The following is a 17,994-nucleotide window of genomic DNA, read 5'->3' on the forward strand; positions in this document are numbered from 1 at the left end:
TTAATATTATTTTTATTGAATTGTGTAATGTTTTGTTCTTAAATCAAGAAAAACATCCTAGGAGGTAGACTGTATATCTTTTTCTCATTCCATTGAGATGCACAATATTGTTATGGTGTCAAATATCCTATATATTGTAGATTGCCATACAGAAATAATGACACTCAATGTAAATGTGTCATTGATTCCTGTTCAACTTTGCCTTACCCCCTAATAAAAATATTTGAAAAAAGAAAAAAAGACAGCTTTGGTGAACCGATGTTTTGCCAATCCTTGCTCCCTGCCGAGAAATGCTACTTTGTGGTTCTGCGCATGCGCACAGTCGAAAGTTTGCATCATTTCTTGCACAATGTAAAATGGATAATATGGGATGTTGAGTATTTGATCCTTCAAAATACACTACCCATGACATGAATTGCATTAGACTTTGTGAACATTATACGATAAAGAGAAAAAAAAACAATTGTATCGCTTTATTTGATATTCATTCAGTCATTGGCCTTTATTTAACCAGGTCATTAAGAACAAGATCTTATTTACAATAATGGCCTGGCAAGCGACAAGGACCACTTGGGGTGAAAGGAAGTGGGCTAGGGAGTAAAACACAGTAAAATTGTAGCTCTACAAAGGTGGAAAATCATTAGGTAGCATTTTTTGGCAAAGCAGCAGAAATTGGCAGAACACCGGCACAAGCAAGACGGGCATGGCAGCCGGCGAACGGCTGGTCCTGCTGCACCGAGTGGGAAAATGGCGTGAAGAGACAGATGGAGAGCAGCGACACAGTCGGTAACAATCACTCCAGGTATCAGAGGATCTCCACAGGAGGAAAATACCTGCTACTAAGGAAATTCCTACGATATTCCCACTTAATGACGATGACCAACCAGACCTGATGATGCTCGAGTCTTTACATTATGCACAGCTCATCTATCCGCCCTGATCTTTTAATGCCAGCAGAAGTCACTTTTCCTGGTGGCTGAACAACAGAGGCGTGCATGATGGTTTCCCTCAAACGATCGCTTGTGCAAGACCTTATCAATCGTATATATTAATAACCTCTAATGCTCGTACACACGGGGGCTTGTGGATGGATGCATCGGTGGAGCCGTCAGCAAATATAATGGCGGGATAAAGACCTTATAGGAGGTAATCCTCACCTCCGTGTCCACAGGTCAGGGAACGATTGTGTGCAGGCCAGTGGAAAATGAGTCACGCGGCGGCAGGCTTACGGCAGCGCCATGTGCAGGAGGAGGATGCTAATCTTCAGGTGTTTTAAAGGGAGGGTGAGGAGTTTTCACAAACGTCCCGGCTGGCTGCTCGTGATGTTGTTTCCTGCACATCCTCCAAACCTCGACAGCAGTGCAGCTTAGAGGGAATACCTGCTTGGTTATACCTCTGCTATGACTCCCCGGTCTGACGTACGGACTCGTGTTTAGACAGGTTTCCTGAATATACAGTCGAGCAAAAAAGTATTTAGTGAGACACCAGTTGTGCAAGTTCTCCCACTTAAAAAGATGAAATTTGAGGAGATTTCCATATATGAATTACTGCAATATTGTCTGCAACTTATCCAACTTTCCTCCAAAAAAGATTCTTAAGAACGATCTCTCAGTCTGGTAGACACGAACCATCTGCACCTCTTTTGATGAAATATTCCTTATTATTCATTCATAAACTTAATGTTTTTCACTTCATGCTTGTGTGCATAAGTTTATCAATAGAAAACAAGATTTTCCTGTCACTTTCCAGCAGTTTTTTACTTTTTTTATCTGATTTTAATTCATATCCAACTAGACACAGTGGCGATCTTCATTTACCCTTCTGTCGAACATCTGGTCATCAATTTAATATTAACTTTAGATCCAAAACTCTGGAATGACTTGAATGTGTCGCTGAAGTCAACATTATCTTTTACCTCCTTCAAGTTATTAAAAAAACATCTTATTCTGTTTTAACCTCCAATGTCTTTATCTTTAATGTAATCCAGACCTTGTATCCATGTTCTCTTTTACATTTATATTTTTTTCATTTGTTTTACATTATCTTTGTTACTTCATCATTGTTTAAAAAAAAAAATTGTGCTAAATAAATAAATAAAATGGGAAAAAAAAAGATGAGATATACCTGTAATTTTCATCACAGGAATATCTCAACTATGAGAGACAAAATGAAAAAAAAAAAAAAATCCAGAAAATCACATTGTGTGATTTTTAAAGAATGTATTTTGCAAATTATAGTGGAAAATAAGTATTTGGTCAATAACAATAGTTCATCTCAATACTTTTTTTATATATCCTTTGTTGGCAATGACAGAGGTCAAACGTTTTCTGTAAGTCTTCACAAGGTTTTCAACACTGTTGCTGGTATTTTGGCCCATTCCTCCATGCAGATCTCCTCTAGAGCAGTGATGTTTTGGGGCTGTCGCTGGGCAACACGGACTTTCAACTCCCTCCGAAGATTTTCTATGGGGTTGAGATCTGGAGACTGGCTACACCTTGAAAACGTTTCTTACCAAGCCACTCCTTCGTTGCCCGGGCGATGTGTTTGGATCATTGTCATGCTGAAAGACCCAGCCACGTTTCATCTTCAAAGCCCTTGCTGATGGAAGAAGGTTTTTACTCAAAATCTCACCATACATGGCCCCATTCATTCTTTCCCTTACATGGATCAGTCATCCTGGTCCCTTTGTAGAAAAACATCCCCAAACCATGATGTTTCCACCCCCATGCTTCACAGTAGGTTTGGTGTTCTTTGGATGCAACTCAGCTTTCTTTCTCCTGCAAACATGACAGGTTGTGTTTCTACCAAAAAGTTATATTTTGGTTTCATCTGATTTGAAGATTTTATTTCGAACATGCATGATAAAAAAACAAAAAAAAAGTACAAAAAAGTAAAAAAACAGAATACAAATATATATATATATATATATATATATATATATATATATATATATATATATATATATATATATATATATATATGTACAGCACTTGGGCAGACCTCACGGATCCACCAACATGCTCGAAACGGAGTAGGAATGAAGTAAACACTTATCCAGTCCTACCCCTGAATCTTACATATATTCTTACATCTAACAAGACGAGTTTCAATAAGCTTACTTATAAAAACACCCATACCTACTTTAATAACTGTTCAATACAGTGATATAATAACTCAATTATATGTATATATAAATATAGTCAAAATCAAAACAAATCAAGTCAAACAAGCATTTATTTAGAAAACAAAACAAACGCCCAGCATTTAGTTTTGCTACTATGTATGTATGTACTGATAGAAGTAATTATAATGCATGGTATTACATTATCATTACTTTACTATAATACTACAATATAATAGAGAGCAATAGACAGAAATGGTGTAACAACATACTTGAATAACTATATAAGAGTAGATATGCTATATATACACTGATTCATATATTTACCTCCAATTATATACATGAAAATTACTATAAATCTATATATCTACATATAACTATAAATCAATATATATTAATAGAGATATTGATACACAAATTCTGTACATATAATACAACTCAATATATCTATATACATACCTACATATAACATATCTATATCCATAATATCTATATATCTACATATATTAATAAGTGTACATATCTACATGTTTATTCGCATCTGTATTTTGAATAGAATGTTTCTCTGTATCTTTTTTTAAATTGTGATATGTTTTGACTCTGTTTTAGCTCCATGCTCAGGCTGTTCCACAGTTTCACTCCGCAGGTCAACATACAGAAGCTCTTGAGTGTTGATCTGACCAAATAACATTCTCCCAGTCCTCTTCTTCATCATCTAAATGCTCTCTAGCAAACTTCAGACGGGCCTGGACATGGACTGGCTGAAGCAGGGAGACACGTCTGAGTTCCTGGCTACGTAGTGTGTTACTGATGGTACATATATATATATATATATATATATATATATATATATATATATATATATATATATATATATATATATATATATATATATATATATATATATATATATATATTAGATAGATCAGAAAAAAATAATGTATGCAATTACTCATAAATTGCAAAATACCTTTTTAAAACTAGTACATCGTGCAGTCACTTGTTTCTCCATAGCAACTCTATCACAGGAAAAAAATTGAAATTAATTCAAATGAAACAAAAAACATGTTGAAGTGGTTTATTGAAAATTTTACAGAAAAAAAAAATATGTCCAGTAAATCTCCTTCATCAGGAATGAGCATATGTCTGTTTTGATCACACTTGATTGACAGCAACAATAAAAGAAACCATCTTTCAAATCTTGCTGAGTTCTGATTGGAGCACAGCAGGATGACATCATCACTCCCAGGATGAACCAGTGAGAAGCAGAAAACACCAAAACCTCTCATCTGAGATACATCATCTTAAGATCTCCTAACAGAGAAAACCAGTCTAACATATTTGTGATTTGTCTCGTCCTTTAATTTCTCACCGGATTTAATTTAGAAAAAACACTGCAAAATTTTTTTTTTTAAAAAGAAACCCTTCGAAGCAAAGAAGCCGAACAGTAAAGAGCTTCACTGTAAAGAGTAGGAGCAGATGAAGGCCTGATCCTCCCAGCATGTGAAGTCATTGAACGTCCCATATCCTGAAAGCAAAACATAAAACAATTAAGTCAATTTAAATGAGTGTTGTTTGTCCTTTTGTAAAATAAAATATAGAATATATCACTGCAGTGTTTCTGAATCCACTCTGACTAGAAGTTCGTCTACACTTCCACTATCACTCAGTCTCCTGTAGATTAATATATATCAGCCTTTATGGCGAGGTCTGGCTGGTCAGGGCTTCGTGTAAGACTCAGTTCAAAGATTGAACAAGGGCATGGAATATAGAGGGAATGTGCATGATGTCACAGATGCAACTTCACAGCGGGTTACAACCACTGAGTGGCAGAAAGACTGAGTGGCAGCGTAAACTTTCAGTTTGAGCAACTGTAAAACATCTAAAATGGGAAAGAGCTGTTGTGCGATCGACTGTACTCATAGATTTAGCAAGAAATCGGAGTTATCATTTTACAGACTGCCGAAAAATAAGCTTAAGAGAGACAAATGGATCGCTGTAATTCGCAGAAACAACTGGATTCCAGGCACCGAAACGTGGATTTGCGTTTCCCATTTAGTATCAGGTAATGTTGGATTTTTGGGTAGCTAACGTTAAACGGCCAAATCATAAAGTTCGGTGTCCTCATCACTTTAATTTCTACAACAAATGCTGCCTTGAAGTTGGACCAAGCCTCAAGACTTTTGTATGCCTTCAAGCTTTGCTTCGTGTATTTCCCCAGTGTAGAAATTAAGTACATATAAATATCAGGAAACTGGATTCGTGGCCAAATATTAATGTCCATGGACCACTGGTTCTTGGTAACTGTACGTTTCACTGTCAAGTCCAACTGCCTTTAATTTAAGCTGATAATCAGCTGTTATCCCGTCTTCTCCACTAGTTGCAGCCGTTTTTGCCACTCAGTGTGAGTAAGGGGGCTGGTCCAGTGGGGAAGTGACGTCAATGCAGACCCTCTAGTCGTCTTCTCCAGGGCAAGAGGCCCCAGGGCTCCCCATCCTCATTCTTTACTGTCCAGGGGCCGGATTCACAAAACATTCTTTAGAAAAAAAATCTTAAGTGTCATTTTTTTCTTAAGTTCAGTCTTAAGAAGAAAAAAGAGAAGAAGTCATATTCTCCAAAAAAGTTCTAAGTATTTTCTCAACTATCTTCTTAAGTTTCTTCTTAAGAAAAAACTTAAGAATAAATGGTATTCTTGAAATAAAAGTTCTCAAATTTGTTCTTGACTTTCTTCTTAACTTTAAGACAACCTTGACCTGACTTAAAATTTCTTCTGTGAAAAGGTAATAATAATAATAATAATAATAATAATAATAATAATAAATATAAAGAATAATAAAGATATACTTTGTAATTAATTACACAAAGAGCCTGTTAACTGTTTGTTAGCATGTTAGTTAGCGTGGTAGTTAATTATTATTCATTTTCCCCAATAGTATTTTTTTCACACATTAATCTCATCCACCATAACCTTGAAAAGTTCCTGCATCTCTTTTTCTCCTTCTCCATGTTTAGTGAGTGACTGACGGTTAAGACGCAAACTACCTATAAATGTTGTTTGTTGGCGCGTGCAATGCAATGACATATTTTAAGAAGTTCTTAAGTAGGAAAAATGAGAAATTCGTAAGAAACTACAGTTTTTAAGATGGCTATTAAGAAAATATTGAGGAATTTCACTTAAGAACTTTCTTATGAACTTCTTAATTTTAGATCTTAAGACATTTCTTAAGATCGTTCTTAAGAACATATTGGTGAATCCGGCCCCAGGTGTCTGAATGATTTCCTTTTTAATAGTAGTCCTTATAAAAGTAATAAAAACGATCCTCTCAGAGTTAATTCCTACCATAGGGCCGCCCCACGACCTCCAGACAGTCCTCCACCCCGGCTGTGTTGTTGGGCTCCCCGTACAGCCATTGGGCGTAACTCCAGCTGGATCCATCCAGCCACCTGAAGCCGTTCCCCTGCTGCGAGCAGCAAAACATCCATGAGATGCAGGGGTCACTTAAGGTCGTTGCTCTGACCGAACATACGCACCGAGAGTCGTCTTCCTCCGATCCATGCGCGAGTATAGGTGCCGGTGTGCTTCAGGATCAGCTTCTTCACCTCCTCATGGATGTACCGGCTGGTGATGGAGGCCAGGTGTCCTCCAGGGAAATTCTGCTTACAGAAGTTCTACAAAGCAGATGGGAACAGAGAGAACGTCAACTCAGCATCATCACGGTGCAGCAAAGGAGTCTGGGAAGTCTTGGAGGAGAGAAATACCTCAGCATCATCAAAGTTCTTTGGTCCCCTGAAGAACTGGTAGCACTTGCCGTCGGGTGTCACGCCTGGACAATTGCGCCTCCCTGTGGCAGAAAGACACAGTTACATCATTTAAACTTTAGGTTTTTTCTATTTGCATCTTCTGAACAAAACAAACCTACAGATTTACACATATCTATATATACCTATATATAATGTATGTGTGTGTGTATATATATATATATATATATATATATATATATATATATATATATATATATATATATATATATATATATATATACAGTTTTTTTTTTGCACGTTTGTCGCACTTTAATGTTTCAGATCATCAAACAAATTTAAATATTGGACAAAGATAACACATGTAAACACAAAATGCAGTTTTTAAATGAAGGTTTTTATTATTAAGGGGAAAGAAAAATCCAAACCTACATGTCCCTGTGTGAAGAAGTGATTGACCCCTAAACCTAATAAGTGGTTGGGCCCCTTAGCAGCAACAACTGCAATCAAGCGTTTGCAATAACTAGCAATGAGTATTTTTCATCTTTGCAGTTTTTATTTAATTATTTTTTTCAGTACAGATCAAAAGTTTGGACACACGTTCTCATTCAAACAAATGGGGAAGTGTGTCCAAACGTCTGGTCTGTACTGTATATATGTACATGTCCGTATAGGGCATTAAGAGATTAATTTGTTTCATGATTTTACACAAGTGACAAGTGACAGTCATGTAAAACAGCTATTAAACGGTCATCGGTGCATTAATATGAGGAAGGATCTTCTTTTTATGACTAAAGTTCGTTTATTCATATTTTTTGTTTGTAGTGAACAAAATAAGACACAGAAAGGTGGCTTTCTTGTATTTATAGACATGTATGCTTTAAACCAGTGTCTCCCAACCTGGGGTCCAGGCCCCCCCTGGGGGGGCGCGAAACTTTGTCTACTTTGAGGATATGCAGTTGTAAAAATTATATTTACACATGTTAAATAAATAAAAAATCATAATAACACACCTCATGGAATACAGTAATCCAAGTCTGTATAAACCCACTTAGAAAAATATATTTTGGTCATTTTAAAATACTAAGTTATTTATCAGGATAAAAACTTGAAAAAGGTATTATTATATCATTATTCAACATTTAATCATACTACTACTCCGACAGGTTGTTAAAGGAAAAATGTTAAAAAATGTTGCTCTCATATTAAAAGAGACATTTTTCAGAAATATTTTGATGTCCTTGCAATTATTTTTTGTGTGTATTTTATACATTGAAGGAAGGTGAGAAAAACAAAGTACAGGGTAAACCAAAGAGAAATTTATCAAAAAAACATAATTCATGTTAATTTTTTTTTGCTGCTAGTACGTAGTAGTTCTTAGACACAAGTAGGGGGGGCTCCATTGAAAAAAGGTTGGGAACCACTGCTTTAAACAACTAGTTACTACTGTGTGTGTGTGTGTGTGTGTGTGTGTGTGTGTGTGTGTGTGTGTGTGTGTGTGTGTGTGTGTCCTCACTTACCCTGCCCGTTGGGCCCCTCCCTCATCACAATCAGCTGTTCTCTCATCTCCTTCTCCTCTTCCTCCTCCAACAACTGAGCTGCTGGTTCTTCTGGCCTCAGAACCTCTGTCTTTTCTTCTTTTTCTTCTTTTTCTTCTTCTTCTTCCTCCATCAATAAGGCCTGTCCTTCGGGGTTAATCTCCTTTTCTTCCATCATCTCTGGGTCCAGTTCCATGTTCAGCTGCTCATATGAATCTTTCCCCAGCATGAGCTCTTCCTCCTCTTCCTCCTCCAACAACTGAGCTGCTGGTTCTTCTGGCCTCAGAACTTCTGTATCTTCTTCTTCTTCTTCTTCCTCCTCCATCAATAAGGCCTGTCCTTCAGGGTTCATCTCCGTCTCCTCCATCATCTCTGGGTCCAGTTCCATGTTCAGCGGCTCATATGAATCTTTCCCCAGCATGAGCTCTTCCTCCTCTTCCTCCTCCAACAACTGAGCTGCTGGTTCTTCTGGCCTCAGAACTTCTGTATCTTCTTCTTCTTCTACTTCCTCCTCCATCAATAAGGCCTGTCCTTCAGGGTTCATCTCCGTCTCCTCCATCATCTCTGGGTCCAGTTCCATGTTCAGCTGCTCATAAGAGTCTTTCCCCAGCATGAGCTCTTCCTCCTCCTCCTCCTCCTCTATCTCCTCCCCTTGTGTCAAAAGTTCAGAATCTTCCGGTCCAAACATCTCATCGTCGCCCAGTGACTTCAGCTCGTTCATGGTTTCGAATCTTCCCTCCATGTCATCCGGTCTTTCTTCCGCCTCCAGATCCGGTTCAGTTTCTCCTTCATGGAACTCCTCTTCGGCTTCATCTTCAAGCATCTCATCGGGGTATGGCTCCACCTTAACTTCTGATTCCACCTTAAACTCCGGCTCATCCTGGATCTCAGTCTCTGGCTCTAGTTCAGCCTCCTGCCCCACCTCCACCTTAACTTCTGATTCCACCTTAAACTGCTGCTCATCTTGGATCCCTGCCTCTCTCTGAAGCTCCGCGGGCTCCAGGTCTTTCTGCTGGTCCTGGGGCTGCAGGTCTTTCTGCTGGTCCTGGGGCTGCAGGTCTTTCTGCTGGTCCTTGGGCTCCAGGTGTTCCTGCTGGTTCTTGGGCTGCAGGTGTTCCTGCTGGTCCTGGGGCTCCAGGTCTTTCTGCTGGTCCTGGGGCTCCAGGTGTTCCTGCTGGTTCTTGGGCTTCAGGTCTTTCTGCTGGTCCTTGGGCTCCAGGTCTTTCTGCTGGTTCTTGGGCTGCAGGTCTTTCTGCTGGTCCTGGGGCTCCAGGTCTTTCTGCTGGTTCTTGGGCTTCAGGTCTTTCTGCTGGTCCTTGGGCTCCAGGTCTTTCTGCTGGTCCTGGGGCTCCAGGTGTTCCTGCTGGTTCTTGGGCTGCAGGTCTTTCTGCTGGTCCTGGGGCTCCAGGTCTTTCTGCTGGTCCTGGGGCTCCAGGTCTTTCTGCTGGTCCTTGGGCTCCAGGTCTTTCTGCTGGTCCTGGGGCTCCAGGACTTTCTGCTGGTCCTGGGGCTCCAGGTCTTTCTGCTGGTCCTGGGGCTCCAGGTCTTTCTGCTGGTTCTTGGGCTGCAGGTCTCCCTGCTGGTCCTGGGGCTCCAGGTCTTTCTGCTGGTCCTGGGGCTGCAGGACTTTCTGCTGGTCCTGGGGCTCCAGGTGTTCCTGCAGGTCCTGGGGGCCCAGCTTGGGTGGTGGTGCAGGATGCTCCACCACCACGTGACCCTGCAGCGGCACCCAGTCCCCCAGCAGGGGGATCTGCTGCTCCTGCGCTGGCCGAGGAAACGTGGGCGTTCCCAGAGCCACTGCAAGCAGGAAAAAATAAAGTTTAGACAATCTTTGGACTTTTAGATGCTCGTTAGAGGATTTTGTTTCTTTTTTAGTTAGTTAGTTAGTTAATCTTTATTTCAGTCAATTATAAGCATTTAAAATAAGCAATAAGCAAGATAATAAACATTTACAGGTGTTTCTTTTGTCAACATTGTGATTATTTTTACCGAAAAGGTCTGGGCTTGAAGCCGAAAGCTTATCTTGCCCACATTTTAACATAATAGAATATGCAAAAAGAAGAAATGAAGTATCATGAGGCTACACAAAATAATAATAATAATAATAGTAATAATAATAATAATGATAATGATGATGATGATGATGATAATAATAATGATAGTAATAACAATAATAATAATAATAATAATAATAACTGTAATAATAATAATAACTGTAGTAATAATAATAATAATAATGATGATAATAATAATAATAATAATAATAATAATAATAATAATAATAATAATAATAATAATAATAACTATAATAATAGTAATAATAACTAATAATAATAATAATAACTGTAATAATAATAATAATGATGATAATAATAATAATAACTATAATAATAGTAATAATAACTGTAATAATAATAATAATAATAATAATAATGATGATGATGATGATGATGATGATGATGATAATAATAATAATAACAATGATAGCTCTGAAAACAGAAAGTAAAAAGATGCTAAAGAAACCGACAAAACCAATTTAAGTTGTAATTTCATCTCATGCATGTGTATTGTGTCTATACATCAAATCCTACATACTATACATGCATATGTTCATACCGGTACACACACACACACACACACACACACACACACACACACACACACACACACACACACACACACACACACACACACACACACACACACACACACACACACCTACACGCATACATGTGTACATTTTTCTTTGTTTGCTTATTCTGCTTCTATAAACAGTATTAGTCCATTACCTTTGCTTTGAATAATAGCTTATATGCTTTTATTGAGTTAGCTAATTTAAGGTCGTTGTCTAATGAGTTCCACAGTTTTACTCCTAAAACGGATATACAGGACTGTCTCAGAAAATTAGAATATTGTGATAAAGTCCTTTATTTTCTGTAATGCAAAAATGTCATACATTCTGGATTCATTACAAATCAACTGAAATATTGCAAGCCTTTTATTATTTTAATATTGCTGATCATGGCTTACAGCTTAAGAAAACTCAAATATCCTATCTCAAAAAATTTGAATATTCTGGGAATCTTAATCTTAAACTGTAAACCATGATCAGCAATATTAAAATAATAAAAGGCTTGTAATATTTCAGTTGATTTGTAATGAATCCAGAATGTATGACATTTTTGTTTTTTTAATTGCATTACAGAAAATAAAGAACTTTATCACAATATTCAAATTTTCTGAGACAGTCCTGTACATCTGCCCTTTGTATTTGTTCTTACTGTTGTTGTCTTAAACATTGCTGTTCCCCTGAGGACGTGTTTGCCCTCTCTTGGCTTGAACAGTTCCTGCAGCCCGGAAGTAAATTGTTATAAGCCTTATATATTATTACAGTGGTGTTCAGATTAACTATATCTTGCAATTTAAGTGTATTGTTTTGAATGAAAAGTGGGTTTTTCTGATGCTTTTTGAAGTAATTTAGATCTTCTTAATACCCCTCGATAACAAATAACAACTCTGAGCGCTCAGCTGAGTAATTCATCCGTGTGTTTGTTTTGAAAGGGCAGTAAAAATCACAGAGGTCACAGCTGTTGTAAATCCTGAACAGTTACACCCGACAATCTGTTCAATCGCTTCTCATCTACTGTGGAAATTAAATACGAGCTAATAGAAATGTGCAGGAAAACAATAAGAGACAGGGCAAAGCAGAAGACATCAGGTTTGAAGAGAGAATCATCGTGCTGTCAGGAAAACCCCGTACCTGCCAGGGTGAGAGGAAGAAGCAGCAGCGTCTTCATCTTCAGCTCGTTTAAGATTGTTTAAGATGTTTCACGTCCGTCTTCTCTCTGGTTTGAACCGAGATTGTATTCGTCTTGTTTAATTCAACTCGTCCTTCCTCTTCCCGTCCGTACTTTTCTCATAAATCCATAAAGCATCACCGCCCTTTGACCCCGTCTCATCAAAGACCGACAATTGATCCTCTTGTTTCCTCGTTCGCTCCGTCTGAACTTTGACCTTGAGAATAATTAATTTACTGTCGTTGTTGTCGTTGATACCGTCTCACTGCCTGCATTTCTTTTAATCTCTTTTATCAGCATTTATGGCTCGCTGTGTCACATTAATGAGACACAGAAATAGTCTTGTGGTTGAATCTTGATTGATTGTTTGGATTTAACCAAGACCAATGGCACTTTTCCACTAGCACCTACTCGGCTCTACTCATCTCAGCTCGGCCTGGTTTCTTTTCCACTACAATTCCTGGAGTAGAAGTAGGAGGTTGGAGAGAAGCTGCTGTGACGTATTTGATTGTGTATCTAAATCCACATCTGGGTCAGGTGTCTCAACGACACGTTTGTTGACCGTGATGTTTCCATCGCTTATCAACATTTATGGCACTTTTACACTAGTACCTACTCAACCTGACTCGCCTTGCCCTCGTTTATTTTCTTTTTCCTTTTTTTTCACCTTGTCTGCACACATATTAATGGTTGATACCATGCCGGTAAAAACCTAAGGCATATATATGTGCATTATTACTATATTTAATATATATACATATATATACGCCAGAAGTGTCAAGTAACAAAGTACAAATACTTTGTTACCTTACTTAAGTAGAAATTTTGGTTATCTATACTTCACTGGAGTAATTATTTTTCAGACAACTTTTTACTTTTACTCCTTACATTTTCACGCAATTATCTGTACTTTTTACTCCTTACATTTTAAAAACAGCCTTGTTACTCTATTTCATTTCGGCCTTTAAATAAAAACTATCCAGTTAAATTGTTCCATCCGGATAGAGTGAATTTGGTTGTGGTTGTTTCAGATGTTCTTGTCCAGTTTTGTTCTTACATCCGTTCCCTCAGATTCCTGCAACTAAACTTGGATGTACATTCCAATAAAGGTTAGGATAAATGATAACATGCCTCTGAAGTTTGACTTTTTTGCACCATTACAATACTTATAGGCAACTAGTCATCATATCTGCTGCTCTCTGAAACACATGTTAATGCTCAATAGTACACATATATGGTTCTTTAATATATTTACATTATACTAAGATGCATTCATTTTCAATGGCTTTTGTCCTTAATGGCTTTATTACCCCTTACATTACTTTTACTTTTATACTTTAAGTAGTTTTGAAACCAGTACTTTTATACTTTTACTTGAGTAAAAAACTTGAGTTGATACTTCAACTTCTAAAGGAGTATTTTTAAACTCTAGTATCTATACTTCTACCTGAGGAATGAATGTGAATAATTTTGACACCTCTGATGTGCACATACATACGCATACACATACACAGGGGCGGAGCAGGGGTCCCAGCCCAGGGGGGGCCAAGCATTCTTGATGGGCCTGTAGGAGCCATTTTTTATGTTGTGCAGGTATTTGTTTTTCCACTAGGGTGCAGTATTATTTCAGTTACTTTCTTTTACCCCAACCCTTGCCCAACTGCTGTTGATCAGAAGTGTTGATTAGTTTGAGTTGAGTGGGGGTGGGAGACACACACAGTTTTTACACGGCAGCCAGAGAGACAATAGAAACCCTTTTTGTTCCGTCAATTTACCTTTTTGTTCAAATAAACGGGAACCTCACCCAAAGATATTACTTTTGCAACCTTTCCTTTTTATTCCCTCTGGAGTCGAGTCAAGAACAAACCATCTCAAACCTACGGAAGAGTATTAGGGCCATGCAGGAGAAAAAATATTTGAGAGGGGAAAAACATTTTTTATTGTGCACTTCGAGAAAAAAGTCGAAATGTCGAGATTAATGTTGAAATACCATTTCGAGAAAAAAGTTGAAATGTTGATAAAAAAGTCGAAATGATTTTTATAATGTAATAACAGGTATCATTTTTTGATAAAGTAAAGCTTGCTGTTATATATATATATATATATATATATATATATATATATATATATATATATATATATATATATATATATATATATATATATATATTTTTTTTTTTTTTTTTTTTTTTTTTTGAAGCAAAATTGAAATAGAAAACAAGGGGTAGGACCACATAAGTTTTTTCTTCCTCCTACCCCTGTTCGGGCATGAAGGTTTATTTCCCTTTGATTTTGTTTAATGACTGTTTATTTGTATTCTTTTTTTGTTTTGTGTAATTGTTTTTTTTCTGTATGCTCGAAATAAAGATTTCAATCAATCAATTAATATTATTACAGCTTACGAATGATGGTTTCATCCAACGGTGGGCAGAGAACCACAACAAACAATATTATACACATTGAACCATCCAAAATGCAAAAACTATTTCAAATCCAAACTATCATATAGTATGTGTGTGGCCTCATCATAGCACCAACAGCCGGTTCTTCATCGCCGCAAACCTTTCAATCACCTTGCTCTTATCAACGGCGAAGTCCCTCTGGATTGAGAGCAAGGTGAGGTTTGATCATCTGGCCTCATCCATGCTGCCGGAGAGATTTTTTAATCATTTCAGCTGCTGAAACTCTGCATGACTTTCCTGCTTTAAGCTCTGATGTGACAACTGGCTAAAAGTAAACAGAAAACATGCGCAGGGGAGAAGGGACTATTTCTTTCATGTTTATTTTTTAAACAACTTTATCCTTATTAATGCAAGTGTTACATAGTCCAACTTTCCTTATTTTATTCAGCACACCCCCCCCACCCCCCACCATCGGCGTGGGCCCGGGGTAGACTTGCCACCCATCCCTTGAAATATGGAATTGTTACGTAATTGGGAATTAAAAGTTGCGTTCCGTATTGAACCAATACGGACATAAATTATGCTCTTATTTATTGATGTCATAATATACAGGTGAAGGTCAGATAATTTAAATATATTGTAAAACTTAATTTGTAGTCAATTCCACTAAAGGTGAAACAAATATATTATTTCCCACTACATTCAAAATTAGATATTTCAAGTCTTTATTTATTATAATGTTGATGATTATGGCTCACAGTTTATGAAAACCCCAAATAAAAAATCTCAAAAAATTAGAATATTTAATGAAATCAATAAACAATTCAATCATCAAAATGATAACAAATAAAGGTTTAACATATCTTGCTTTGCATGTAATAAGACTAGGTAATATATTACAGTAGTTTCACCTTTTAAGTTGAATTATTGAAATAAATTAACTTTTACACCATATTTTAATTTTCCGACCTCCACCTGTAGCTATATTCTACATCTGGGCTGATGTGGACATACATAGCACAGGAGGATATTTCAGTTGCTAGTATGGTTGGCTGTCTGTGCAGTCATGCAAGTTCAATGCTATTAAAGCACTTTAAACTTTAAATCAAATTAATAAATACATTTCTATGCAGTTTAGAAGTTTTGGGGACGTCCCTTTTTTTTGGCTCCTGCGCTGCTGAAATCGGGGCGTCCCTTATTTCTATTTCTGAAAGGTGGCAACCCTAGCCCGGGGCGGCCGGTCCCTCTTCCCTCCCGCCTGCTCCGCTAGTGCTTGTGATGTTACAGAGAGCCTTAATGTTGGATCAGATCCGGTTCTGGACGTGGTTCTGTTTCACATCGTGGTGCTATTTAGTGAACTATGTTGTATTTCCACCTGTAGACTTGTAGCTCTGGTCTCTGCTGTACCTGGTCTAGTCTAGACGGCAGACCTGGGCTGCGTCCGAAATCCCATCCTTCCACCCTAATGAGTAGCAAAAACAGTATGTGAGATTTTTTAGTTCGTCTGAAACATTAGTACGTACTCAATAGTATGCGCTATCCCAGGGGTCGGCAACCCAAAATGTTGAAAGAGCCATATTGGGCCAAAAACGCAAAAAACGAATATGTCTGGAGCCGCAAAAAATGAAAAGTCTTGTATAAACCTTATAGATACATACAGCATGTGTTGCCTTCATTATATTAGTTATAACTGGGTACTCAGCTGCAAATGTAGCACGCAAATGTCTTTCTACATGACTCTTTCTGTTATTGGACAACTTCTCGCTACAGAGCAAACATTCAGGCAATGAATGCAAATGATTCGGTCCAAGAAACGTTGAATCCTCTTTTCTCCTCAGTTATTTTTCTCTTTTTCCCTTTGGAAACAATCCCTTTGGCCGGTTTGTTTACAACAGCCACCTGCCTGGCGCCGCCCTGCTGGTAGAAATGTGTGTCGCAGGCTCCGACGCAAATCTTCGTTAACAGAAATGTTGAAATTTAATATTTATTCTACACATTTTTACAGCATTGGAAAACGTTAAGAATGTTTGTGTCATGTTTGTCCTCCTACAGAAACCATATTAAAACAAAAAATAAATTTCCCTCCCCCATCTATTTCCATTTTCAAACATTTTTTAAAAAGCTCCAGGGAGCCACTAGGGCGGCGCTAAAGAGCCGGATGCGGCTCTAGAGCCACGGGTTGCCGGCCCACGTGCTATCCATACTCATTCTGGAGAAATGTATTAGTATGGATTGATGGACACTAACTAAGCAGAAACTTCCCACAATGCAATGCAGCGGTGTTTGGTTGCTAAGTGCTGTGCAGATACGTATAAGTATAATATTAAGTATAATAATATTATTATATTAAGAATTTAAACTACTGGATTCAGTACGAAAACATTGGGGTCCCCCCATCGTGGTTGGTCATGGAGGCGAACTCAGCTCATCCGGTATCCTTGAAGGCCTTGTTATACTCACCCCCTCACTCCTCTACCTCTGGTTTTGCCAAAAATGTAATTGTGGCCTCTTGTCTTAAGACCTGGGCTCAATTTAGACGCCATTTTGGCCTGCATAGATTCTCCGTCGGGGCCCCGTTGTCAGCGAATCACGCATTCCCGCCGTCTTTACTGGACAATTCCTTTGCTTTATGGGCTAGGCTGGGCATAAAAACCGTAAGAGACATGTATGTTGACTCAATTTTTGCATCATTTCAACAACTTGTCGATAAATTCTCACTCCCTAAGGGACAATTTTTTAGATACCTGCAAGCGCAGCATTGGGCCCGTACTGCATTCCCAGAATTCCCAGCTCTACCTAACCCTTCAAATTTTGAGATGTTCCTGAGACCTCTAACCTCACTGAGGGGGGCAATCTCGGTAATTTATTCAAATATTTATGACCTTCATCTGGACTCCTCAACTACGCTTAAAACAGCCTGGGAAGCAGATTTAGGTGCGAAAATCCTCGATGAGGAGTGGGTGGAAGTTTTGAGAAGAGTACATAAGTCTTCAATTTGTGCTAGACATAGTTTTATGCAATGCCGGATCATACATCGGGCTCACTATACCAAAGCGCGGCTCGCAAAAATGTTTGACACAGTGTCTCCTCTGTGTGACCGATGTCACCAGGCCACCGCAAGCTACATACACATGTTTTGGAGCTGCCCCTCGTTGAAAAGATTTTGGTCTGATATTTTTTTTACATTGTCTAAGGTAATGGGTAAAGATGTCGCCCCTAATGCTCTAACCGCCCTGTTTGGTGTGTGGCCTTCGCAATCTGGTCTTTCTCCTGCTAACAAAGACTTGACTGCATTCACAACCCTGCTGGCCAGGAGGCTGATCCTGCTGAGATGGAAATCAACAGCCCCACCCACCCATACGAGCTGGATTAAAGAG

General features: G+C 38.2%; 1 protein-coding gene across 6 annotated transcripts; it reads right to left on the reverse strand.

Annotated features, from left to right (window-relative positions):
- Window positions 1-4,185: 4,185 nt before the first annotated feature.
- On the reverse strand, window positions 4,186-12,414 carry si:ch211-160b11.4 (trichohyalin). 6 transcript variants are annotated; one of them, XR_009782813.1, is made up of 7 exons: window positions 12,179-12,406; window positions 8,401-10,215; window positions 6,881-6,963; window positions 6,653-6,790; window positions 6,462-6,582; window positions 4,450-4,649; window positions 4,186-4,403 (listed from the first exon to the last, which is right to left on the reverse strand). XR_009782813.1 is itself a non-coding variant. In XM_061724140.1 (7 exons), exons 1-7 carry the CDS (start codon window positions 12,213-12,215, stop codon window positions 4,579-4,581), a joined length of 2,061 nt encoding a protein of 686 aa, XP_061580124.1. In that variant the 5' UTR covers window positions 12,216-12,411; the 3' UTR covers window positions 4,186-4,578. The 6 variants fall into 6 exon arrangements, 5 of the variants coding, with proteins under 5 accessions (XP_061580124.1, XP_061580123.1, XP_061580122.1 ...); XM_061724140.1 differs by having other exon boundaries at window positions 4,186-4,649; window positions 8,401-8,503; window positions 8,708-10,215; window positions 12,179-12,411; XM_061724139.1 differs by having other exon boundaries at window positions 4,186-4,649; window positions 8,401-9,583; window positions 9,665-10,215; window positions 12,179-12,407.
- Window positions 12,415-17,994: the final 5,580 nt, after the last annotated feature.

Source organism: Cololabis saira, chromosome 6 (assembly GCF_033807715.1).
Source record: "Cololabis saira isolate AMF1-May2022 chromosome 6, fColSai1.1, whole genome shotgun sequence".
Taxonomy (NCBI): domain Eukaryota; kingdom Metazoa; phylum Chordata; class Actinopteri; order Beloniformes; family Belonidae; genus Cololabis; species Cololabis saira.